The sequence below is a fragment of the Ceratotherium simum genome, chromosome 6 (assembly GCF_057802395.1).
Source record: "Ceratotherium simum simum isolate JZ-2026a chromosome 6, ASM5780239v1, whole genome shotgun sequence".
NCBI lineage: Eukaryota > Metazoa > Chordata > Mammalia > Perissodactyla > Rhinocerotidae > Ceratotherium > Ceratotherium simum.
In genome coordinates this window covers 88,498,754-88,525,044 of record NC_141905.1, presented here as the reverse complement: position 1 = coordinate 88,525,044, position 26,291 = coordinate 88,498,754, and the positions used below count along the sequence as shown (strand labels likewise).

Below are 26,291 nucleotides of genomic sequence, written 5' to 3'. Positions count from 1 at the left end.
TCCCCCAGCCCTGCGTCGTCCAGAGAGTTTATCAGGGTGCCTTACGCAGGCCTGATTAAGTCACTGGAACTCCGTCTCCAGCCCTCTCCCCTTCCTGAGGGTAGGAGGTGAGGCTGATGCTCCCAGCCCTCTAATCACTTGGCTGGTGGGCCAGCCCATCCCTTGAAACTATCTAAAGGCCACCCTGAGTCACCTCCTTAGCGTAAATTCAGGTGTAGCCAGGTAGGGCGCCTGAACAAAGACGCTGCCGTCGCTCAGGAAATTCCAGAGGACTTGAAGCTCTGTGCCAGTAGCTGGGACCAAGACCAGACCTGCTCTTTGTTATTTCACAGGACCACTCTTGCTGCACACCGCACTGCTAACGGGCCCTCGGAGCTGGCAGCGTGTGGCCCTGAGTGGTCACTGACGGTTGGTGGGCAAAGCAGAAATGCCGGCCAGGCTGCCCTCTGCCCAGAAGCACACCCAAGGGCAGGGAGGGAGAGAGTGTGGGTTTAAACAAAGCCCAAGGTCACTCAGCGGCCCTGCTTACAAGGGGCTGCCCAGCCTGGGATCCACCACGGGCCAGCCATCGGCGGGGTCCCCAGATGGTGGCCGAGGCCCCGGCAGATGCAAATGCTGTGGGAGGCGGGCCAGGGCTGCCGGACGTCTCCGTCACTGTGACTGCTGCCTCCTTGCCCATTGCCCACGCTGGGGAGCGCACCATCGCCTGCAGGGTGGAGGCCGGGGGCACTTGCCAGAGGCGTCTGCCTTGGGCGTTTTCTGCTGAACATTTTTATGAACACGTTGGATGAAGAGGCAGGAGGCCTGTTTATCAAATTTATAGGAACTGCAAAATTGGGAGGCAGAGCTAATAAGTTCATGGCAGAATCAAGATGTTTAAATATTTCAACAGGACAAAATGATCAGGATCACATTTAAGTCCTAGAATTGCAAGAATTGCAGTTCTTTTGAGGCGTTTCAAGATCGTCTTGTCCGAACCACGTGTCTTACCAAAATTAAGGTCCAGGGAGCTTCCGTAATTTGCTCAAGGTTTTACAGCAAGCCATCCACACATGGAGGCTCAGAAGCACCTTCAGCCCCACATATCCACACTTGGCCTCTTCTCCAGAACCAGGTGCTCACTCAGAAATCAGCATTTCCTTTAGATAAGATAGAATCCCCATGGCTACAGTCTTCCATCTCAACCTGAGTTGGCGTTTGTTTCTCTTCCCGTCTCACGCTCTGCATTTGAGCAAGGTCAGACTGAATGTCTTCTCTTCCTGCAGTCTGTCAAATGACGGCATTATGAGGGAAGGAGGGAAAGAGGGAAGGAGAGAAGGAAGGAGGAAAGGAGGGAGGGAAGGAGAGATGGAGCAGAGAGGACGGACGGGAGGAAGGAAGGAAAGAGGGATGTAAGGAGGGAAGGAGAGAAAGAAGGATGGAGGGAAGAAGGAAAGGAGGAAAGGAGGGAGGGGGAGAGGGAGAGAGAGCACTCTGAGTGAGGAGTTGTGCTGAGGGATTAACTTGGACTATCTGGTTGAATCCTCACATCAACCCCGTGGTTGCCCCACATGAGGACACTGAGGTGTACAGAACTCAGCATATTTGCCCAAATTGAGGTTTGGACCTTAATCCATCCAGCTCCACAGTCTGAGCTTCCCCCTACCTGGGTGATGCCATGACACTTGTACATTGACACCTGAGTCAGTGGGCGGGTGCCTCAGACTCGCTGAGAAATAAACCTGCCCGGTGTGCACCCCTACAAAAACCACGCAGTCTTCTGAAGCTCCGTCTCTCTCTTTCTCTCTCTCTCTCTCTCTTGCTGTCTCTCTCCCTCTCTCATAGATAGAACAATAGAAAGCCACTTCCCTTTGAACTGTCACAGGCTGTAATTTCTTTGCCAGGGCGACTGTTCTGACCTCAGGATGGCTCCACTGAGAGACTCGGGAGGTGGGAAGAGGCATGTCTGCGTGTCTGACTGGCCTCAAGGCTCACGGCAGGCGTGCCAAGTCCAGTGGCCTGAGTCCTCTCAGACCAGATAAACTAATTACATTTTGTCATCCATAAAAGGAAAATAACGACTGGACTTGCGTGTTTAGAATCTGGTCTCGTGCGTTTTAACAGATAATCTGATGCCCTCGGCACGAGGGCTGCAGACTTACCCACAGGGACAGACATGTGTGTGCACACGTGCCCACGTGATTAGCACGTTGCCTGGACATGCTCAGTAGCCTTCCGAGGGCTGAGGCGAGGGGCAGAAGGGGGAGAGGAGCCCCTGTGTCCAGGGAGCGGTCACCGTAATGTCTCCAAAAGGGTGGTGGACAGAGGCAGGGAGCATGCTGCCTCTCGGAAGGAAGAGACCCCAGGGCTGTGGCCCCGGACTGGGGGACCCTGGCCCTGGGAGAAAGACTGGACAAGACCAAGCCCCTTTTCACCTGGAAAATTGACCTGGAAAATTCCCAAGACGGTGCATCGCCCAGGCGAGGCGCGGGCCATGCAGTGAAACCATTTCCTGATGAGAGACCTTTCCCCTCGACAGCCAGCAAGGCTTGTGGGACCCCAAGTAGTGTGCCCTCGGGGACACTGCCTCTCACCCTTGTACAATTTTGACTTGAGCTAGTTTTATTAAAAGTATTAAAATTTACTTTTTGTTAAGGGTACCAAATTCATTCACCCATAAGTATATTAAAAATATATTTAGCAAGTTTGCATTTGCTTTCAACCAGTTCTAATTGAACTGATGGCTTCGCGGTCTGGAAGGTGTCCAGTGGTTTTGAATAAAATATTTTGTTGAATAAGCTATAATATGCCATCATCGCTGAGCTCACACATTCCTATTAATCTTATTTCAAGTTACAACAATACAAGTCCTGTTTCCACACTTCTATTTTTAACTAATGAAAATTGATTACAAAGAAATCCTAATTATACCTTTTGGAATATGATACAATTGCAAATCTACAGTTAATTTTCTTTTTTCGAAATTCCACATAATTGCATGAGAAGCAAAGAGTGTAAGTTCTCTTCAAATAGTTGGTCTATAAATAAGATTCCCTAGTGGGCTGAGCAAACATTTTTTTTCCTTTGCCCATTTTGTGTTAGGTTGGATTAATCCATGTGACAACCCCGGTGAGTGAAAACCCTTGTTTAACATAGAACATTGTATATTCTCAGCACATCGTAAAAGTGGTAACTAACGTATTTCCACAGTAAGCTGGACAGACATGATGGGAAAGCCATGCGCCTGGTGGGCGTCGGGAGTCAGGGACTGGCCTGGTCCTGGCCACTAAGTGATAGTACAACCTTGAGTGGTCCCGTCTCCTCCTCCCTGCGTACAGGAGTTGTGCAGACTTGCCCAATAATCCTGGGGGGGGCGGGGCTGCCCTGGGCATTGCAGGGGTTTAGCAGCACCCCCGGCCTCTACTCCTGTGTGCCAGGACACCTCCCCAGTGGTGGCAAGCACAGATGTCTCCAGACAATGCCAACGTCCCCCAGGAGCTGTCACCCAGGATGAGGGCACCGTGCTAGACGTATGTCAGAAAGCCCAGACGTGGATGGTGTGAGCGAGTTTGTGCCCCACGCCTGGGGTGAGGCTCCTTTTGCAAAGAGCGGGGAAGCCTCGTGCTTTTTAAATGCACATTCCCTGCTGTTGCCAGACCCCCTGGCACTTAGGGTGTCCATATGCAGAAGGCACTGAGTCACATGCTTTTCGGTGCCCTTCTCTTTACTATTGTCAGCCTCGGTTGCCCTAAGTGCCATCAGAAAGCGAAGGCTCTCTAAGACCCGTGGTCTACTGATGGAATTGCTGAGAGAACGGGTTTGCACCTGCCCTTGTTGGAGTCAGTGGGCACAGGACCTGACGATGGAGAAGTGTAGGGCGGGGCCAGCCCAGGAGGAGGCCCAGAAGAGGGGTCCGTGGGGGCAGAGCCAGGCTGCTCTCCAGGCCGGTGTAGGTGAGATCTGTGCATCATGGCTAAGAATAGGCTGCATGGGAGGGGACAGGAGTGGGGGCTGTGTGGACCTGCTCCCAGGCAGGGCCAGGTCAAGGGGTCACATGAGGGTAACTGTTGGCATTTGGCCAAACATCTTCTTCCAGCAGCAAATGTCAAGGGGTTTTAGAAGGATGTTTCCAGATGCTTCTAGAATAAAGTGTAGAATCATGAAGAGATCTATCAAATGGCCGGTTAAATAACATAATGCAAGGCATGGAGTTGGCGCTTAATAAGAGTGGGCCTCTCCCTCCCTCCCACCGCCCAGTCTGGTGAGGCCAGCTTGTGGCTCCCTCCCCCCGTGCCCACACTGGGCCTGCCTCATGCCCGTTCCCCTTGTGTCCTGGGCCTTGGCTGTGGCCACCCTTGTGCTGGGGGAGGGAATATATCCGGGGCTGCCGGTGGTCCAGCTCTCTACCATTCCCTGTGTAGACAGCCCAGGGCAGGGTCCCAGTGTCTCCCATTGTCACTGAAATCTCCCTTTTGGGTTAGACCTCACGACAACATTTTCCATACCCTGAGTGTTGATAGAATAGTTCTTCCTGTAACTGTCTTCCACAATTTGTCCAAAATGAAGGCCTTTCTGTAAAAATAGAAGGAGGCGTGAGCTCCAATGATTTGCTCAAATGGGAAGGCTCGCTCCATTGCCTCCCTGAGGACTATCTCTAGGCATCGAATGCTGGCTCTCCGCTTGCTTCCCCATCGGCCCTGGTGGCAGCTTGGGCGCATTCGGCCCACATGTGTACCCCCGCCCCGGCTCGTGCCCACTCAGTTAGGGCTTCAGTCTCAACTCTCCCTCCCAAATGCAACAAAGCAGTTTGCATTCCAAGAGCAAAAATCTCTGCTTTCACCTTCACTGGGCTGACTGCACAGGGCTTTAAAAAGTTTTCAAAGAATGTTTGCTTTCTAGTTCCCTGGAGGGTTTTTAAAGGTTGCAATGAAAAGCAGTTGGGTCTCCAGGGCGCAGTTAACTCTCTGTGTCTTGTGCCTTGTGCCTTGAAGGACGGAAGGCCGCGTGAGTCCCCGCATGAGTCCTGGGCCAGAGGAGGCGGAGACAGAGGACAAAGTCAGCAAGACACCGCCACCCCAGATCCTCCTGCCCCTGGAGGAGAGGGTGACCCACTTCCGAGACATGCTACTGGAGAGAGGGGTAAGGACCTGCACGCAAATAGTGGCCCCTCAGAAGCCAGAACCGAGTAATCGTCCCCGAAGCCCGAGCGACACTTCTCCTTCCTCACTGAGCTTGTGGGATCAGGCTGAGGGAAATTCAGGTGCCAAATGATGTGAGGCCAAAGCAACATGAACAGGAGCCCCTGCCTCTCGTCTTAACGGAGAAAGGGGAGTCTTGCAGCGTGTGGTGGCATCTCGGGCAGCTTCGTTCACCTCTGAGAGTAAACAGGTGCGGGTCTCCTGGAAGGGGCAGTGTGCAGATGGGTACGGGAAGCATCCGGCAGTCACAATAAGATGCCTGCTGGACCCCGGCCACGATTCAGGGTCCGTGCCTCCCAGAGGGATGTCCCTATGCTTTTCTTACTCAGGAAGGGACTTTCACACCTGTGGATTAGTCCAACTCTTTTTAATAAAATTAGGATGTCTTAATTGTAGTTCTGAATCTCATTTTGGATTTAGGGGGAAAAGAACATTTTATAATCAAATCTCCTTCCAGTGACTTTTATTTCCTGCTTTAACTTTTGGGTATAAAATGAGCCAGATACGATAGCTTAGCCCGGTTGGGTTTCTTCACAAAATGAGACTGAACGCAGGAGGCAGTAATGGGAACCTATGTGTCATGATGATTATAATGAACCCTGTAAGGGCCTTGGGAATTCAAAAGCCAATTCCCTCTGCAGTCAGCACCCACCCCTGACTGCCTCCTGGGCCCGCCTCTCAACAGCAGGTGCAGCTGGGATTGAGGCTCAGGTGGAGGGAAGAGAGAAAGTACGGGGCCTGCGTGTGGAGACTCCATTTCCCTCCAGAGCAGATGGTCTGGGCAGGGACCCTCAGAGTCAGGGCTGGAGCACTGGCACCCGGGCAGGGTGAGGCCATGGGAATACAGGGAAAACTGAGATGGTCCCAGCTCTTGAGAATTATCAGAGGGAGGAGCTGATCCCAGCTCCCCTCCCGGGGAGACGCCTCTTCCTTTGTACTATGGATTTTAATACACGCATCGCTTTATCTGTCTAGTCACTCATTCAAAAATAAAATACAGCCCTTGCCCACAAGAGACTGGAAGGAAAAGCAGACTTGTGAACTCAAAACTACGATGCAATATGTTAAGCCTAAATTAGCATTTATGCCAAGTAACACAGAAGCGCAAAACAGGGAATGCCCTGAACATACACAGGCACACGGGAACAGTCCCTGCTAGAGATGGATGACATGCTTTTCAAAAAACCCATGATTTTAAAAATTATGTTTATTAGGCTACAATTGTATTTTGAAAAGGACTGTAGTCGCATCTACCCCATACAAATTTCTTGTTTGTCAAGCCATAGGGATGATTGGATTAAACTAATCCTGTAATTTGGAATGGCCCTTGAATCAGCAGGCCTCTCCTCCGTGCTGTATGTGCTCCGCCAGGCCCCTGGGACTGCACCATGGACCACAAAGGGACGGGGAGGGCAGCTGAGCCCAGCGCCAGGCCAGGCTCTCCCCTTGCCATTTGCTCTGCCCCCAGCTAGTTCCATCCTCCCTCTGCTCAGCCCCTCCCACTTCAACAGCAGACAGACATGCCAATCAAACCCGCTCACCCACTGGGTGTGCTGAGTACCACAGCAGAGAGAGAAGGAGCCAGGGAGCATGAGGGTGGGTGTGTGCTCCCTGCTCCTCTGGCCTCTCCTGCCCCTCGAGTTCCTACAGCAGAGAAATGGGTCTGGTCCCTGCACGCCCTTTCTCCAGGCGGCCCGAGAGGGTGCCTTTAGAGCCATCACTGCCACCCAACTGGGTTGCTCATTCTGTGGCTGTCAGACTGGCCTCATGATCCTGGAGGCTTGTACCCAATGTCACCACTGGTCACCACCTCTGGTGGCCTCCCTGCACTGTCTCACCCACCCCCTGCCCCTCCTTCCACTCTTGTCACAGGGTCCCTTGGCCCCCTCCTGCTGCCCTCTCCTGGCTGACTGCTCTGTGTCTCTGCCAGAGTTACTGTGCGAGGCCAGTCTAAGTTTTCCATCTCCTTGTTTTGGAAGCCCACCATGCCCACTTTACCAACACAGCATTAAACAAACCTGGGTGGGAAGTGAGGGCTGCCTGGGAGACCCCCTTTCCCTCCCAAGGGTGCTGGCAGGCTCCATTTACATGGTCTCTTGAGTCATACCAGTGGCCTTGGGTTTACTAATGAGATTCTCGGTGCCTTCTTGCCTCATTGAGGAGGGTGATCCTTTCAGCCTAAGATTCTTAGGTTCTTATATATGAGAATCTTCTAAATATGAGAATTGGCAAGAGCAACATGGAAATATAAAGCGCCACCCCCAGTGCTCTGAGATCCCCCGGGAGAGAGAGACTGGAATGCAGCCTAACCTCCTTCTTATGAGGATTTCAGAAGAAACCCGCACACAACTCGTGAACAGAAATGACCACTCTGAAGTTACTGCTGATATTACACAGTGATGCCACCATTTATGACTTCTTGACTTTATAAAATATGCCAGCAGATTTCATATGTTACTCATGCTCATGAGAATTTGATAGCTCAGCCCATAAGATTTCTAGTTGCTTAAAAATGAGGCCCAGAAAGGTCACTTTTTTCATGGACTGAGAGATTAATAAGATTTTTTATTGCATTTGTTCAATGCTTCAGTTCAGAAATTCATGTACTTACAGAGTGATGAAGCTGGGTCCTGTGGATTTCCACTTGTTTACAAAGGGCACAGTTTGGGGTATTCTGTGGGGATTGTGGATTGGGAAGGGGCCTTCAGCTTTATGGCTTTGGAGTATGTAAGTGATGGCTCAGGGAAGGTTTGGTTCTGGGTTTTTAGTCGTCAAACCACAATGGAGCTTTCTGTTAAACCTCAGTCTATAAAGGGGCCATTTTAATTGAAGGGTAGATTATTAATTGAATCCTGCCTATTTAGGTAAATGCATTAGAGACATTTATTGAGAACTTCCTCCTATAAGTATCCCTCAGAAGTAGGTACGGCTTTCCCAGGGGCCAGGAGAGAAAGGACGTTTCCAGGACCCTAGATTTTACTCCGGGGACTCTGGGGGCTGCATCTGCCGTCCTCTCAGAGGTCCCTCTGTGGGTGACCTTGGCCAGCCTCCCGGCGGTGGGCAGCCTCAGGGAGACGGGCTGACACTGTCATAGCTACGCAGGTGAGGCCGCTGGAGTTTGGACCCAAGTCTGTGTCTGAATGAGGAACTCACAGACCGCATGGTCACACTGGCCGGGCCACAGTGGTCTCTACCTGTGCTGAGACAGGTGTGGATCATGAGGTCGTCAGTATAAAGTGAGTACAAAGGAAGTGGAGGCTCCTTACTACAGGTCTTCCTGCTAACGGGGCGGGGGGGGGGGGTGCCTTCTCCCAAGCAGCAGGAGGGGCAGCCTCGTTCCCCCACTTCTGAGGCCCCCCTCTCTGGTAAGTGATGTCTGGTGCCCCTTTCCCTCAGATGCGTAAACAACAGGCTGTAGCAGGCACCTGGGCCGGGACACATGCTGGGAGGGCTCTGTCGTGCTCATGGGCAGGGAGCACGTCCCAGGAGACATGGCCCTGGAGACGAGGCTCCGAGCTCTGTGCTCCAGTCCCGGCCACCCACGGTGTCAACTCCGTGCAGTGAATCTGCGCTCCCGGGGAAGCTTATCTGCTTCCTGTTCCTATGGCAACTCTTCAAAGTCTCACAAGGCACATAGTAATACCACTAATAACATAAAATTATGCTATAAAAGGAATGCATGCTTATTATAGAAAATTTGCAAAATACAAAGAGTATAAATAAGAAAAAAAATCACCTGAAATCCTACCCTAAAAGACTATTGTCATCAATGAAGTACATTTCCTTCCAGTCTTTTCTTAAAAAAATAGATTTTTAAAAAAATATCAAGAATAAACATTTTTATCTTATAGTGCAACCAAGATTGAACTGTAATTGAACTTGGCTGAACCAATTTTTTTTCTAATATAGTCAATTTCATAAGGTTCAACCTAATTTATAAATTTGTATACTGTTTTCTCTTTTTAAGCATTTTTTTAAAGTATTAGTATAAACTTTTGGAAAACATGTTTAATGAGGGCACAATATTCAATTCATTGTCAGTTCAAAGATCCTACATTTCCATTCACAAAATTTCCCAATTTTGCTATTTTAAATAATATTCTGGTGATCATATTCATGCATGAGCTTTTGTTTGTGTGTGTGTGGGCTATCAACATTGGACCTATATTACCAAATTGTTTTTTAAAAAGTCGCTTTTATACAATGTATTCTCCCAGTAGCAATGTTTGACAGTTCCTGGAAATTGGTTTTGCCCATAGTTCCACCAGCATTGAATAGTAAGAGGGATAAATATTTGCAACTTATTATTTTTTGAATCTGGTTGTTCTTTTCCTTGGATTTATGTTTTCTCTTGGCTTCTATGCTGTGGTTCCTCTTTTCTGAATTGACTGTCACGGCCTTTGGCAATTCAGCTCTTCGGATGCTGTTAGAGTGCCCCCAGAATCAGTGTTAGATCGCCTTCTAATCATCAGGATGGCCTTGGGGGGAATAGTGGACCACCCACTCTAATTCTTAGAATGGGATTGTAACTATCCCTAATGTGAAAATAACCCTCAAAAGTAAGCTAAATCAGCTGAGGGTGTTGTGCAATGACAGTATAAACTTTTATTTATCCACCAAAATAGAAAAAAAAGCTGCAATGGGTGAAATCTGATGAGCACTGGGAGAGGAGGGGTGGGAGTAGGGGGTCCCCAAGTTCGGGGGAAGCAGCAGGCCCCATGCTCACTCGAGATTCATCTGCGGGTCACCCGGCCTCATGGGAACTCTCCATGTGCTGACCACTCCCCCCCAAGTGGTGGGGACTAAACATCTCCAAGGGCAGGTCTCAGTCACGAAGAGGTGGGGACCAGCAGGTAGACCCCCATGTCCCCGTCCTTGGTGGGACAAATCTCAGGCAGGTTCTCATGACCCGTCCAAGTTCCCCTGGCGGGACTGCACCCAGTGGCCCACTGTGGTCACCTGCTCATTTATGCATGGTCAGTGGCTTTTCTCTTTCCACATGTTAGTTCTCAGTACGCCTGGAATCACCTCCCAAATGCACCGCCTGTGTCCAAGCCCCTGTCTCGGGGCTGCTTCTGGGCGATGCTGGGTGATGACACTGCCTCACAGTCAAGGGTGAGGTGCTGTGTCCACCTCAAGTCACCTTTAATTGTCAGGAACTCCAGAGCCAGAAATAAAAGACACAGCATGCGTTCCAGGAAATTGGTAAAGAGGATAATGGCGTAAGTGCTAATTACAAAGAGCAAGACATTTGTTAACAGCCTGAGGCTGCAGGCAGAGTGAAGGGCGGGCGGAGAGGAAGGCAGAGGAAGCACATGTAACAGGGAGAGGGGTGGCCAGGCAGCTTCTCAAAACTGAAACCCGTCCACGTGGAACTGGGATCCTCAGGGCTCATGGGAGATGGCTGTGGGGTCCTGAGGAGAGGGTCCCGGAAGGAGTCAGTGGGCGGGGTGGGTGAGCTGTGGATGGAGGAGGAAGTGTTGGGACATGTGGGGGCTGGAGATGGAGAAGCCAGCAGGCAGACTGGACAGAGTCATAGACAAGGGACCATGGCCCAATTCTCCAGCCCCTGTCCCCTGGAAGCAGAGGGCAGTGGGCTCAGGCTGGAGGGAGATTCGTGAACCTTCTTCAGGGGCCACTGGGCCTCCTGCATGGCTCATGTTCACCTACCCAGTGGTCTTGCTGCCCCTTCAGAGCTCCACACCTGCTTCCCTGCCGCCCCCACCCAGGTGAGGACGGCCTCTGCTCCCTGGCTGAGGCCTTGGGTGAATTTCTCTGAGGCCACGGGAGACCAGGGGGCACCAAAGATGGCAGGAAGGGGAGAGAGGGCGCCCTGGCCAATGGGCCAACTGGTCTGCAGCACATGCTGGGGGCATGTCAGTGACCAGGGACGGGACAGGTTCCCAGTGCCCAGCCCAGCCCCGCTCCTTTCAGCTGCGAGAGTCTCTCTCGGGCAGCCAAGAGCTCAGACCGCTCCTCAAACACCTTTGAGAAGTCTTTCTGTCTGTCTTTATCTTTCTTTGTGTCCCTAACATAACACAACATAATATAACATAACTCGATGTCCCATAGGAGCTTCATTTACTTGTTTACGTTTAAGCATTCTGTGGAGGTGTCCTATCCCCGGGGACACAGACTGAAGAGAAGAACGAATTGAGAACAGAGACGGTGATCGCATTTCAAGGTCTGGCTTTCTTGTCATCGAGAGATGAGCGTGATTGTAACAGATTGCTCCCTTCTGCAGGACATCTACAATCACAAAAACCAGAAGGAAAAGTGGCCTCTAGTGATGAACAGTCCATGCTCTGGGTTCCAGATCACTATTTACAAATGCCAAGGCAGTAAAGAGTAAACACAGTGTGTTTGATAATCAAGTTTGGTCAAAAACGTCTGAAGGAAGTGGATGTGTGTTTGAGATGGACATTATCCCTGTACAGAGGCCCTGAGAACACCCAGCTCCGCGTGCCCGAGCTGAGCCGGCAGCTGCTCTGGCTGGACCCCTGACAGAGCCCGGGTAGGAAGCAACAATGACAGACGGGCGGGTGGCGCAGACAGACGGACAGACAGACAGGCGCCGTCACCTGCTCCACAGGTGCACAGACAACCACGACTGCCCACCAGCTGCCCCAGGAGGGCGTCAGAGAGGAGCCCCGGGCCCCCAGCGTTAGCAGAGCGCCTGGTCAGCGTTGCTTGCCTGGGAGGGCCTTCTCAAGGCAGGGTGGTGACCCTCCAGGTCAGGGCTGAGCAGGAGCTGTCCTTCCCCATCTCCCTCCCTTCTCTCTGGTCCCGAGGGTCCCTGATCCGAGGACTGACAGACGCTCAAGGCAGCCTTTGGTTTTGAGGATGGAAGCAGCGTCTGCCTGCTTCAGGGCGGCCCTGCCCCTGCCTGGGGCATCTTTCTGGATGTAAGGATTGTGGCCGGCATGTCAGACACCAACAGGACTTGCATTATCTTGTTTTCAGCCATGACTGAACTCTCTCCGACCACTCTACTTAAATGGAATCTATTTTTCTCTAAAGTCAATCTCCAGGAGCAACAAAAGCCTTTTTTCCTCAGTTTTCTGAGAGGCTGAGGTGGAGCTGGGACTGAGATTGGAACTAGTTCCTTCAGTGACTTTTCTCTTTGTGCACAGGACCCTGGTCACCTCTCAGTGGCTTCTGATCCAGGGGGGCCCCGCCCGTGCACCACAGGTGGGGTGGGGGAGCCGGTGCTTTGGGGGACCCTTGCTGCTGGGGTGGGTGTGCAGGGCAAGGTGGGCCCTGCATGGGGGCAGCTCAGAGCCACGCTGGCCGGGCAGCAGCCCCGTTAAAACTGAGGGGGCAGCTGAGGCCAGGCCACAGGGGCCCCGGGTGCTGGCTGAACGGTTGGCCAGTCTGAGGGCTCAAGAAAGAGACCCCTTGGGAAAGTGGGAGCTGTGGGTGGAGGGAAAAGGACTCTGGAGGATGGGGGAGCCATTGGGAGACCGTTGTGTTCGTCCAGGCCCGAGATGACCACTACCAAATGCTGCGGCAATGAGGTCGTCATTTTGCTGCTTGTTCTGGTGAAACACTTGGGTATTTTCCAAACAAGGTTATTTTCTCGGAGAGAACACTGAAAACAGCTGTGAAAAGAAGGGCCCAGCTCGAGCGCCCACAAAGAGGGTACCAGCTTCCTCCCTCTGAACTGCAGCCTCCCTCTGCCTGTCATCACTCCAGCAGTGGCGTCTGACGTGCAGACAGTGCCACACAGGGACCCTCATGTGCCAACTAGCCACAGCGGCAGCCTCTGCCCCTGCCCAGAGGTTGATGCTCGCTGACAGTTTCCATTTTACAGCAGCATCTGCTGGGGCTGGGAACTGCCCCCTAGCCTGCGTCCACACTGCCGCTCCTTCTCTGGGCCCATGTTTTAAATGACCAGCTGTGATGTCTTCTGTTGTAGAAATGGGAACAGATAGCAACTCGGACGCTAATGATGAATCAAAGGAGAGTGCGCCAGCAGGAGAAGCACAAGGTGCAGGGGGCTGGAGAAGAAAGGGCATGGCTGCCAGCCCAGCTCCTGGTGACCCGCTGTCCATATTCTCATGACTCTGGGTGGGTGACACTCCAGTGGAGGATTAAATAAAGAATGTGCGTGCCTGCTAACGGGAGGCTAGTGGCACAGTCCTCCAACAGTGTCGGATACGCAGTCCCGCCAAGACAGAGAGCTCCACCCGCACAGACGGCGCCCAGTCCCCGGGTGGTCAGCTCACTGACCTGCTCAGAGGCTTCTGGGCTTACAGCTGCCAATTATCAGGAGGTGACATCAAGGTCCCAGAACATGGTTCAGGAGGGAAGATGGAGCCATGCATCACACAATCAGGCTGCAGTGGAAGGACTGGACTTCTGCACGAAAGTGTCTGAAATTGGCTGAAGAATTCCACTATTCAAGGGCCAAAGTCCATGCAGAATGTCAGAGAATCACAGAAGTGTCAGGCACGATGAGGGACAGAGATGACTGTTGAGAAATGAGGGCCATGGCAGAGAAATAATAATGTGCGTTAGTCCTGGGGACCTGCTGTGTGGGCAGAATCCCGATGTGGCCCCCGAGATCCCCACCCCCAGGTATGCACATCCTGAATAATCCCCTCCCTTGAGAGCAAGCAGACCTGTGAATAGGATAGGGACTTGCTCCATGACGACGTTACATTATGTTATATAAGGCTGGGTCTTATATAGAGATTCTATTGCTGTCTGAAGAAGCAAGCCGCCCCACTGTGGAGGCGGCCTCATGGCAGGGAACCTCAGGTGGCCTCTTGCAGCTGAGAAGAGTGCCCAGCAGACAGCTCAATTGGTGCCCCATAGAATGAACTTACTGGGCAGCGAGACTGTGGGGACAGGGAGGGGGGTCTTCTATCAGAAGCAAGTCACACAATTGATTGTACTGCACTTATCAAGAGGCTTTCTTTGGGAACAGCTCTGTCTCACAGACAAGGCTGTGCCCACCTGCAGGCAGTGGAGGACCCGTTTCACACACAACTGTCCGACCTTCCCTCCTGCTCCAACCTCCGTCCCAGGTCCCGCACCTGGGCGTCCCCTCTCTCAACCACTGCCACCTTCTCTGAACGTCACGAGCATCTGTGTGCACGGCCCTCAAGTACTATGGCAGTGTCTGTTTTATCGTTGTAAATTACAGTCACTGCAGACATGTAGAGATCTTGCCTTAAATAGAGATTGTAAATTCCTTTGGAGGCAAAAACGATATATATACATATATTTTTAAATTTATTTTATTATACATTTAGAACTCCCCACATTCTCAACATACTGGTAGAGTTAGTTATGTGGCACCAATTCTTAATCATCTTCTGCCCTCCCTACAGGGCTGGGACCTTCTGGGACGTTCACAGATGCCCATTTGATTGAGCTGAATCGAGGCTGCCAAATTTCTTTCCATAACTGCCCTAATGCTCCTGTGGTCAACTGTGTGCCATCAAAGAACAAAGAATCATTCTGCCAGCTGCTTTCCCAGAGAGTCCCTACCCCCAGTCCCTGTGATGTATCAATGTTCTCAGTCAACTGAAGAAAATCCCTAGTGGGGCCTAGATCATCCCACCTGATAAAAGAGATCATGAATAGTGAAAAAGGGCCTTGATTTTTTATCATCGAAGATGGATATTGTCAATTAAAAAAATCCATGTTATGATGTACCAAGTTAAGCAGGTATTTATTGAAGAAGTACTAGGAATACTTTAACCTGTTCAAAAGTAAAAATGTGAATGGGATTTTGGTTTTACAAACTGCCACTTAGCTTCCCCTCTCCTCTGTGCCCAGGCCAGGGAGTGGCCTTCCTAGAACACACATGACGTCTGTCTCTTCTCCCGTTGCTCTCCAGATAAGGTCTAGCTTCCTAAACACACCTTGGAATCTCCTGCACATCTGCTCTGTCTCTCCTGCCTCTGCCTGGCTCCTCGTAGTTTCCTTCATTCCCAACCATGTTCAACCTCCTGCAATTCCTGCCTTCCCCATGGTTCATGGGTCCTGGCCTTTGCCCCTATAGACATCCCCTCCTGGAACATCCTTTCAGGTGATTTCACAAGGCAGGAGGAGTATTCATGTTTCAAAATAGTCAGCATTCTAGAAAACTCCTCTCCGGGAGGATATAGAGGCCCCTTTCCTATGTCCTCTTAGCTCCTGGGCATGTCTCTGGTCCAACACTAATGCCTCTCAGTTCATTAGTCCACTTTCTGCCTTACTCTGGACCATGGGCTTCCTGATGTCAGGGGCTTGATTTAGTTTAGCTGAATACTCAGCACCCAGTGTGGGGTGCTGAGTCAGTACTTAGTCGATGTTTTTAAATGAATCAATTACTTTTTAAATGACTTGAACATTTCCTTGCTCTATCAGCTGAGACAGTCCAGAAGCAGCAATGTCTCAGCAACAGGGAGCACCCTCAGCACCCAGATCGTGGTTTCTGACACTGTTCTTCAACAGAAGGATCCAGGACTTCCCGGAGAACTGGCTGATTCTAGGGCTAAGGCGGGAGATATACAAGATGAGCCTGGAGCATCTTGAAGAGCTAGAAAATGAGGAAGTGCCCAAAACACAAAACGATGGGGGTATGCCCAAAGGACACAGGAGCCAACCAGAACAGTCTCAGTGGCCAAAGCTGGAACAATTTGAGCAAGAAAATAAATACAGTCATGTTGGATTATAACCCAAAGTATGAAATAGATATCCGTGAGTCCCTGTGACATAAAGAAATGATTGAATAAATGAGTAAATGTGGGAGAATGGACAGATATCCCACCCAGAAGATTCCAAATAACTTACATAGATACCCCATCCCTAGAGATGGAACATAATCCCTTACGTGTGGGCTGCACATAGTGACTTTCCTCCGAAGAGTGCAGCATGGAAAAGGGAGAAAGAGTAAATTTATAGAGGAGAGAGCTGGCAAACACGACCTCAGCCGGGCGGCCCAGGTCGACATCCACAGTCATGAGTCAAGCTGAGGATGTACCTTGCATGAGGAGATGAACCTGTTCTCCAGTCTTCCTCTCAAAAGCCCATAACCTTAGTCTAATCATCAGAAAACTAAGATAAATCCCGGGAGCGGGGCGTCTTACAAAATACCTGACTAGCCCTCCTCAAAACCGTCAACATCATCAAAAACAAGGGAAGTCTGAGGAGCTGTCAGAGCCCAGAGGAGCCAAAGGAGACGTGAGACTAAATGTCATGTGGTGTCCTGGGTAGAATCCTGGGGCAGAAAAAGAAAATTAGGTAAAAACTAAAGAATTCTGAATAAGGTGTGGACTTTTATTGAAAGTAGTGTATCAATGTTAGTGGTAACAAATCTAGCCTACTAATGTAAGATGTTAACAGTATGGGACACTGGATATGGGGTGTATGATAACTTGTGATATTCTTGTAACTTTCCTATAAAACAAAAACTATTGTAAAATAAAATAGTTTGTTTTTAAAAATGAGCTACCTCAAAAAGTTTTAAATGTTGATTGAAAGTCAACTAAAATGACATTAATCTCAGACTATTTGCAAGAAATTGCCCTCATTTATGGCCTGCGGCCATAAGTTTTTACAAATGTCATTTCTCCTCTCAAGATGCGACATTCAGAAAGCCACAGCTCCACAGATATAATTGGGGCTTCAGATCAGTGGCACATGGCCCTGGAAGATATCCAAGGAAGAAATAGTGTCATGAGTCTAGAAATTAAATGTTCTAACGCTCTAAGTATTGATTTTCTTAGAGAGTTTGACACGTCTAACACTTTTATACAACACTGCATCCCTAAACCGGTGGTCCCTAATGCTGTGATTTTGCTATTGATCATTTCCCATGACTCTGGGCTCAGCGTTAGATGCTAAAAACAGCTCTATTGAATATCTTTCTTCAGGTGTCAGCGTTTTCTACCTGGGAGAAAGAATTACACAAAATCGTGTTTGATCCGCGCTATCTCCTGCTAAACTCTGAGGAACGTAAACAGGTAATGTGGTGGTGGTGGGGCACGGTGATGGCTGTGGAGACACAGCATTAAAATGACGCTTCATCCCGAGAGCCCTGCTCTCTATCAGATGCTTGTTGTTTTCCATTTGTCGGTGGGGAAGTGTTGTAGACTGCGTACTCTCTCTTGTGAGCTCGTGAACAGTAAGGTTATGGGTGCAGAGGAAGATTATCCTGGTAACTGTTCTTAGCAAACCGTCTGGTCGTGACCCCATAAGACAAATACTCATATTCAAAGATGAAAATGCAAATTGGAAAAAAATGCAAATTTTTGGAAACTTGACTGCATCCCAGATTACTGTATTTAAAAGACTTGAGGTCTTATGTACTAATAGTGAACTAGGAGAGGGTCCAGGAAGCAACAGTAGCATAGGAAAAGGATGGAAGTTTCTAGAAAGCAAGTCCCCAGAAAAGCTGGGAATAGGTCAGAGATAGCTTTGAAATGGAGAACATGTTAGACAGAGATTTGACAGGGGTCTGCCCTAGCTTGTTCACAAATTAGTTCTCGGAGCCAAAACTGTTTCCCAGATTAACCGGACAGATGGAGGGACAGGCTGTGCTGCCCAGCTGGAGGGGGAACTGATGCCATAATACATAAGCTTGTACAGCCCACCCGGGGGTCTGGGTGGTCCACGGAGCACATCCAAGAAGGGCCCTGAGGTAAATCCCGAAGATCCAGATTTCCATGCATTCCATCCCTGTCCCAGTCCTGTCTCTCCCTCCCTCTGCCCTTCGATTGAAGAACTGATGCCCGTGGAAGTGTGTCAAGAGCGGCCCCTGAAAACAGAAGAGCCACGAGAGTCATTCCAGAGGTCTGTTGCAGTGGGCTGGCAGGCGTCCATTGGACTTCTCAGACAGCAGAGTCTGGAGAAGCCTGGGTGAGGGGATGGAAAGTGCGATTTTGTTTTCAATTCTGTCGTTGGCTCATGGAGTTCCTTTACTCTTATGCCAAGAGGGTTCAGTGAAGTGCCAACCAGGCAGAGCCTCTGAGTTTGGGCGTCAAGTATTTTTTTCTATAGCCGAGGAAAACTGTAGACTTTACTCATTGGTAATATTTCACCCTTCTGTTGCAATATTAAAAATCAGAAAAGTTCATCTATTCAACTATGAGAACACATAGTAAGAAGCCTGTTTATTTTTGTGACAGAATCACTTTATGCCAAAGTTAAGATCCACAACCTGGCTAATATCTACTAACAGTCAGCACACTAACAGTGACACACCTGGAGATCGTGTGTCACTGACCTGTTGTGGTCAACACGGCGAGCTCTCTCGTTCACAGATGTTCTCAGAGGCCATCAGCCCCCTTGAAGGAAGCTGATTAACTAAGACCTCCCCACCCTCAAAGAAAAGCCCACATGATGATTTGACGCTGAAGTCACATCTCTTAGGAGGTCTGCCCTCCTGATGTCTGGGCCAGTGGTCATCCTGCAAAAGACTCTGCATCCACTGGGGCACAGAGAGGCTGGAATTCCGCAGGCCGTGGTCAGAGAGGGCAGATGCTAACTGGGAGGGGCTGTGTCTGCCTGGGCTGGGACATCCTGGGACGGCCTGCCTGCACCTGGATGTACACTCTGCAGACAGAGCAGACTGGAGTGTGAACTCACGCTGAGAATCCACTGTTTGGGGAAAGCCTTCAAACATCCCTGTGGAAGCACCCAGAGAAAACTTCAGGCCTGTCTTACAAGACTGCAGCTTGGTCCCAGAGGGGTGACGAGGAAGAGAAGGAAGCAAGCTTCACTGGGAGCTGATGCACGTCAGCATCCCAGAGCCCTCAGATTACACACCTGCGTTTGGAAGAGAAACCAACCCCATCGAAGGGGAAATGTCGCAGTTTGCATAAGGAGTGGTACTGAAGCTGAACTGATAAAGGAAACAATATTTGGGCCCCATTCAAAAAACAGTCCTACTTATGAATAAAATGAGTTAGCAAGCTTCAAACCTGGAATGTGTATGGGACCTGCTATCCCATAGGGTTTTCATGGGGAAAGCTAAGGATCATGGTGTGCAAACTGCAACCTGCCCTTTCCTGGGGGTCCTGCAAAGGAGAAGTGACTGAGCCTAATCAGAGAGGAGGGGTCATCAGTGGGAGTGCTAATCAGACCTGTTTCTACGGTGACGGAGAGTGTTTCCTTTTATTGCACTAGAACATGCCATAATGAGATAATGGCCAATGGTATCTCTTTTAAAAAGTCATGCCCCACTTTGAGTAAAACTGGAATAATTTGTTAGAGAGAGGAAAAAAATGTGCTACATTAAATTATAGTGACATAAATAAATCAACAGAGCAAAGGGAGAGGGAAGAGAGAAGAATCTGATTAGATGGCTAAACGGTTCTAGGTGGAGAGAGAAGCAGATCTTTCTTTCGAGCTCTGACCCCACAGCCAGCCAGCATTTCTGTCTAGATTTAAAATTAATAGAGCAAAACTCTGACTAATGATGGAGCCACATGTTTTTATTTGGATAATAACCCTGCATTCACCTTTTTTATGAGTTTAAATTATAAGACAACTGGAGAGCTTACATTACCACTTGCCTTGAAGGTGAAATAAGCCAATCATATTCTTACTTAAATATATACGCACAGGTACTAAATTTAAGTCCTGTTGGTGAATATTTCATTGCACTGCTAAGTCTTCAGGAGGCGAGTAGCATTTTGTATTTATAATCCTATAAAGGCTTGTCATTACTGAAATGGAATCCAAAACCAGAAGACAAAGCCAGAAGAGAGCCACTTCTGCATGGAAGGTGACAGAGGCTTTAATCTGCCAGGTCTTCGCTTCCTGACTCCATCTCCTTGGAAGGAATGCAGAGATTCCCTGAGCACTTGGGTCAAATTTTAATATCTGTCCTGGGCGTTGATTGGTTGGTACAGAATTGCTGTTTATTGGCCTTATACTATCGTATGTGGAATTTTTAATAATCTTTTTATTTATATTTGCATACACATTTAAGTTATCTCCAGTTTGTTTTCTTTGTGATGTTCTTGAGGCCTGGGTAGCCTTAGGAAGGAAAAGCTATGTTTCCACCCCCTCTGGCTTTATAGTCTATAAATGACAATTTTCCTGATAATAGGATGATGAGTGGTCTTCGTCTAACCGAGGGAGGATCATTCTATGGACCACTGCAAAGAGAGATTCCACGGTGTCATGTTGTTACGTCAGCTGCCAGTTCCCGTGAGAAACCGTCCTGGAGCCGTGAATGGATTTACCTACCTGACAATATCCATATCCTCAACCCTAGGAAGGGGGTTTTCCTGTAGGGTTGGCCTTCAAAATACACTGCCTGTCAAACCGGGCAGCATGCAGTGTCCTAGAGTCAGGTCTCCTCTTTGGGCGTTTCTACCTGCGGGCTCCATGACACCCTCAGGGGAGGCTCGCCTTGAGCCCTCCTGGTGAACCAGACCCCACATTCACAGCGATCTTCTTGGAGACTAGAGTGTAGGGAGTCATAGATGCTGGGGTGACTTTCTTTTCACAAGTTTAAGTCACATCTGGAGACTCAAATGCCAATAGTTGCCATATGAATTGACTAGAACAAATTACGTTACTGGTTTTATCGGTGGTGACGTGCAAGTCAGCAAGACAACGTGTGTCTGTACATGCTACTCATGAAGTTCCAAAACGAGAAACACGGTGGCCCCTGGCGCTTGCATTTCCAGGCTGCAGATCGCTTCCTCTGCGCCTCTTGAGAGAGCTGCCCAGTCATTCCCAGGATGTCTCCAGCAGGGCTGATTCAGTTTGGACCCTGAAGTGGCACGTGTACCTGAGAAGCATACTGGCCTCTAGGGGATCGAGGGTTCATTATGGAGACGCTTGGTTTCGTGGAGAGTGTCATGGTAGCTCCAGCAACTGTGAAAAATAAACCTTGCCTCCAGTTCTCGCTACTTTTTCGTGTAGTGTTTGAAATGTAGGATTTCATTTCTGATATGCAACCTTGTAATACTTTTATTTTGTGTGTGGTTTAAGATATTTGAACAGTTTGTAAAGACAAGAATAAAAGAAGAATACAAGGAAAAGAAGAGTAAATTGCTGCTAGCCAAAGAAGAATTCAAGAAACTTCTAGAAGAATCTAAAGTGTCACCCAGGTATGGAGAAAGGAACGTGCCAGGCAATTTCTGGGGCTGGGAATTTTCCAATCATCATAAGAGGGCTTTTAAAGTCTGCTTAGGTTAAGTCATGTAACCTAACGTTCCATGGACATCAAAAGTGTAATTTTAAAGATCCATTGGAGAGAGAAGCCAACTCCCCCTTGTGTTGTCAGTGAATGAAGCTCCAACCCCTCCTTCTGTATCGGTCCAGCAGACAGTGCTCTTTGCTAACCAAATGCACCACAGTCATTCTGTTTTTCTGCACTATGTGGTTTTAAAAATGTCAGCAACCCTGACTCCCCGGCACAAATAAATAATCAATAGGTCAGCCCTTGAGTCATGAGGTCTAACTTCTGATCTAATGATTAAGGAGTAAAAATGCAAAGCAAGCAACAACAACAGCAGAATAAACCAGCCAATCCCCTCGGTTCCAGACACCTTAGCCGTTGGCTGGAGTGTACAGTGAAGATCTGACACAGGGGCTAAAGGACCCAGTGAACTGGGTGCCAAAACTTACTTAAAATAGTCAGGCATTCTTTCTGTGAAATAAAACAAACTAATAGGAAAATAGAAGTTAGAAATTAGAAAAATACATAAGCTTAATTCTTCTTTAATATTAGCTTTAATTCACTGACACAAAAAATAATGAACATTTTAGAATTATAAAATTATAACTTTTATAAGTATAAAAGTGACTGATTTTAATACATTTTTACTTTAGATTGGGATATTATTTTTGAGTGGACATATTTATTATCATTTTGAATAACATAAATTCAACATTATTTTTTTAAATAGAACTTAATGTTTGCTTTCTATGAAGATGTAGGCGTCTATATTTTGATCAATAATTGGTTAATTCATTTGGTCAATAATTGGATAATGTAAGTTAGTGTTGGTTACATAGTCCTCGTAGAACTTCTCCAACTAATTAAAGGACAGATACTTTCTGAATGGGAAAAAATTAGCATGAATTATCCCCATCACAGAATGCTAAACTAAGAAAGTAAATGTGTGTCTAATGATTTGTAAATTGTGATTTTCTATGGTTAAAGTCACCCTGATGAACGCTGGGTTCTAGCCATGGCGTCCCTTTGTCCTCCCACATGGTGACCCTCGGGGGGAGGAAGTTGGTTCTGGAGCCCCCTACCCGAAGATACAGCCCGGCCCCCTCAGCCCTGGCTGTGGGGTAAGGTGCTGGCCTTTACCAATAAGGGGTCATCATCTGAACAGGGGATGGGTGCCCCAGCCTTGTTGGGCAATCAGGAGGACGTGGGAGGTGCTGCACGTGGAGAACACACGTGGTGCCCGGCAGGTAGGAGGACCGGGGACGGAGAGCTCACGTCATTCCTGTTATTGTTATCGTTAAGGACATTTAGCTGATGTTCTCTGTCTGTGTGTTAACAGTAAGCCAGCATAGCCCCCTCTCCTGAATATATCATGAAGGCAAAGGAGAAAATGTTCAGAATGTATCGAGCAATTAAGAAAAAGATCACGGACACACAGAGAGAAGGAAAGTGAGAGATGGAAACGGAAAGAGAGTTAAACTTACTCTTCTTTACAATTAGATTTAATTGCCTGTTTTAAAAAAAAAATGTGCACTGGGCATATATTACTTTTATAATTATAAAACTATTTTTTATTTTTTTGTTTATTTATTTTTTTGCTTGAGGAAGATTCGCCCTGAGCTAACATCTGTTGCCAATCTTCCTCTGTTTTGTATGTGGGTCACCACCACAGCATGGCCACCGACGAGTGGTGTGGGTCCACTCCTGGGAACCAAACTGAGGCCACCAAAGCAGAGCACACCAAACTTAACCACTAAGCCAATGGGAAAGCCCCTATTTTTTATTTTAAAAGTAGCTAATTCTGCAACATTTTCGAAACGTTTTTAGATCTTCTCTACGTTTTCCTCTCACTGCCTCACAGGCATCCTGGTAAAGTACGTGCGGTCCAGATGGCTGCACATGGGATGGTAGGTGAGGCGGAGGAAGGCCGTCCTGAGCATCCTGAGAAGCAGCCTTGTGGGTCTTTGCAGCTCCACCAGTTATCCCAGGCTTTAATGCTGGGCAGGGCCTCAGCTCTCACCTGAGAAGCTCTAGGGAACGGGGGCCACAGGGATAGTCCAGAGCCAGCTCCCAGCCCTGCCCAGCTCTCAGGGTGTTGGGATGGGGAGAGGAGCTGCCCGGACCTCCCCTTTGGCTATGAGGGCAGGCTGTGGGCCTGGCACTCTGTGGCTCCTTATTGAAGGCCACCGTGGCCTACTCCTTCAACTGCAGGTGGGCCGTGTCCCCAGTTGCCAGAGGGAAAAGGGATTCCCAGTGCTGATGCCTCAGATGACTTCCCCAGGCCTGCTGGACAGTTCTGCAGGGTCAGCGGGAAGCCCGGCTGTCCCCTCGGGCATGGCTAAGGGGCCACACAGAGTTTTAATTCTCTCTTTCTTTTCAGGGACACTTCTTCAGAGGTTCCCCAGATAGGACCTACGTGGAAGGGGCCACTGCCCAGCCCCTAACTGAAAATGCTTAGACTCCTCTCTAGACAAGTGAAGAAAATAGGCCCCCAGTGATTCGCATCTTGAGAGGAAGGAAGGAAGGAAGGAAGGAAGGAAGGAAGGAAGAGAGGAAGGAAGGGTCTTAGTCCGTTCAGGCTACTGGAACAAAGTACCATGGACTGGGGGGCTTAATCAACAGACATTTACTTCTCACAGCCTGGAGGCTGGAAGTCCAAGACCAAGGTGCTAGCAGATTCAGTGTCTGGTGAGGACCTGCCTCCTGGTTCATAGACAGCCGTGTTCTCCCTGTGTCCCAATTTGGGGAAGGGTGAGGAAGTCCCCTGGGGTCCCTTTCATAAGGGCACTAATCTCATCATGGGGCCCCACCCTCATGACGTCACCTGACCCTAATCACCTCCCAAAGGTCATACCTCCTATACCATCACATTGGGGGTCATGCCTTCAACATATGGAATGGAGGAGGACACAAGCATTTAGTGCACAGCAAGGAGGGAGGGAGGAGGGAAGGAAGGAAGGAAGTTGAAAAGCAGAGAGAAGCGCTTTTCTTTCAGAGAAGTGTGTGCGCGAGCATGACCCCAGAGCCCCGACAGGGAGACAGCACTGCTTCAGAGGAAGGAAGGAGACTGCTTGTTCAGTGACTACAAAGAGACGAGTCTACTGGTTACTCGTCTTGTCTCCTAACAGCCATGTCCGTATAATCTTGTTGTTCATGTATAAAAAAAGCGAAGTTATAATAATTTAATACAATAATCAAAGGTCTGTGATGAAATATAAAACTCTCCACAAAGAGAAAGGGGAGAAATGAGAGGCTTTCCTGGACAAGGCAAGAGCTCGCTTCCCCTTCCCCCGGGGTGCCCTCCCACAGCTCCGCCTGAGGCTCTGAGGCCAGGACCCTGGGGCAGGGAGGCGGGCCAGAAATGTCAGCAGGCACCGGCTCCTCCCTCCTCCGGACCTCAGCTCTCCATAGCTGTCACCATTCCCGGCTTCCAGTCCAGGCCTGGGAGAAGAGAAAGCCATGGGGACCCGGTGCTGGCAAAGGCTCCATTTGTCCCTGCAAAGGTGCGGCCACTCTTTTTGCTCTCTGAGCTGCCCCAGCCCCTGGGGACCAGCCTCACCGGGCTAGGCTGGCTTCATTCGCATTTCCTCACGTGGGACGCCCTGGCCTGGCAGTTAGGGATTCATTCAATCAATATTTGGGAGCTTACCGCACATCGGCCATGGCCTGATATTCAAGGTGTTCAGTGGAGAGCAAAGCTGTTAATGGTGCTTCCACTGGAGCAGGGAAGAGTTGAGTAAAACTGTACAATTAAGGCTTATTGCCATCAATAACTGTGACAAGGGCCGTGAACGAATGACACGCAGTTCTCTGACCCTCTTGATAGGGCAAGTTTCCCTGAACAAGACACCCTGGTCCTGAATTCTAATGATGAATGAGCTGTAAATGAGGAGGGAAAAAATAAGGGAAGGGTGTGCTAGGCAGAGCGAACAGCATATTCAAAGACCTGTGGCAGGTAGGAGATTGGTGAGAGCCAGGGGGGAAGAAGACCTGTGTGGACGAAGTGGTGTTGGGGGGCGGTTGGGCAGTGGTGGACTCAGAGTGTGAATCAAGGCTGGAGAGGCAGGCAAAGCCAAGCTCATTTCCAGGGACCAATTAGACGGAGACATGGGGGTTCTGCAGGTTAAGTTGGATCAGGACCCCGGGCCCGGTGGGCGGTCATACCCGGCTTGGGGAGGGTGGGGCAGGCCTGGGAGGCCCAGAGCCATGCCCTGCAGCCAGTCCCTGCCAGTGTCCTGCTCCTTTGGCCCTGCAGCCAGCAGCTGGGTCTGCGGGAGGAGCTGTCTGCCATCTCCAGCCATGCCACCCTCAGTGTTCAGGAAGCCCAGGACTGGCTCTTAGGGAAGAAGTCTCAGGAAACCTTTTGTTTTTCAGGACCACATTTAAGGAGTTTGCCGAGAAGTACGGCCGGGACCAGAGGTTTCGACTTGTTCAAAAAAGGAAGGATCAGGAGCATTTTTTCAACCAATTCATACTTGTTCTGAAGAAACGGGACAAGGAAAACAGACTCAGGCTTCGGAAAATGAGATGAATGTGTGGAGAGTGCAATAAGACTGAGCGTTGCAGGGCGAAGGGGGGACGCGCAGTGGAGACACAGAGCGGGGCGTCCGCCCGGAGGGTGGGGTGCTCTCGGCCTCGCTGCTGGCTTAGTTCTCAGAGGATTACTGTTTCATATTGAAGCTCTCTTTTGTACCACATTCAGAATTTGATGCATTTCTAATTGCCATGATATGTTGATCCCTTGTTTTAATTATGCAAATTCCTTATAATATATACAAATTGTAAATCCACTGCAGATTTGTAAGTCAGCACCCTCTAGAACCATCTCAAGGCATTTTCATGAGATGAGCCGATTATCTGAAACTTTTCTGAAAACCTTTGTGAGTTTCTTGGATTCTTCGGGAGCTCCATGGTGTTGGGGAATTCCTTACTCGAGTGTCCAGGGTCTCCGTCTGTTTTCTGAGTAGTAGCAATAGGGT

General features: G+C 49.3%; 1 protein-coding gene across 1 annotated transcript in view; it reads left to right on the top strand.

Moving 5' to 3' along the window:
- The window catches only part of TCERG1L (transcription elongation regulator 1 like), a 219,960-nt gene extending 194,117 nt beyond the window's left edge, over positions 1-25,843 (top strand). Inside the window, exons 9-12 of the mRNA XM_004438862.3 lie at positions 4,971-5,118; positions 17,048-17,137; positions 21,123-21,241; positions 25,687-25,843. Coding sequence (XP_004438919.2) covers positions 4,971-5,118; positions 17,048-17,137; positions 21,123-21,241; positions 25,687-25,843 — 514 coding nt within the window. The remainder of the gene's footprint in view (positions 1-4,970; positions 5,119-17,047; positions 17,138-21,122; positions 21,242-25,686) is intronic.
- Positions 25,844-26,291: the final 448 nt, after the last annotated feature.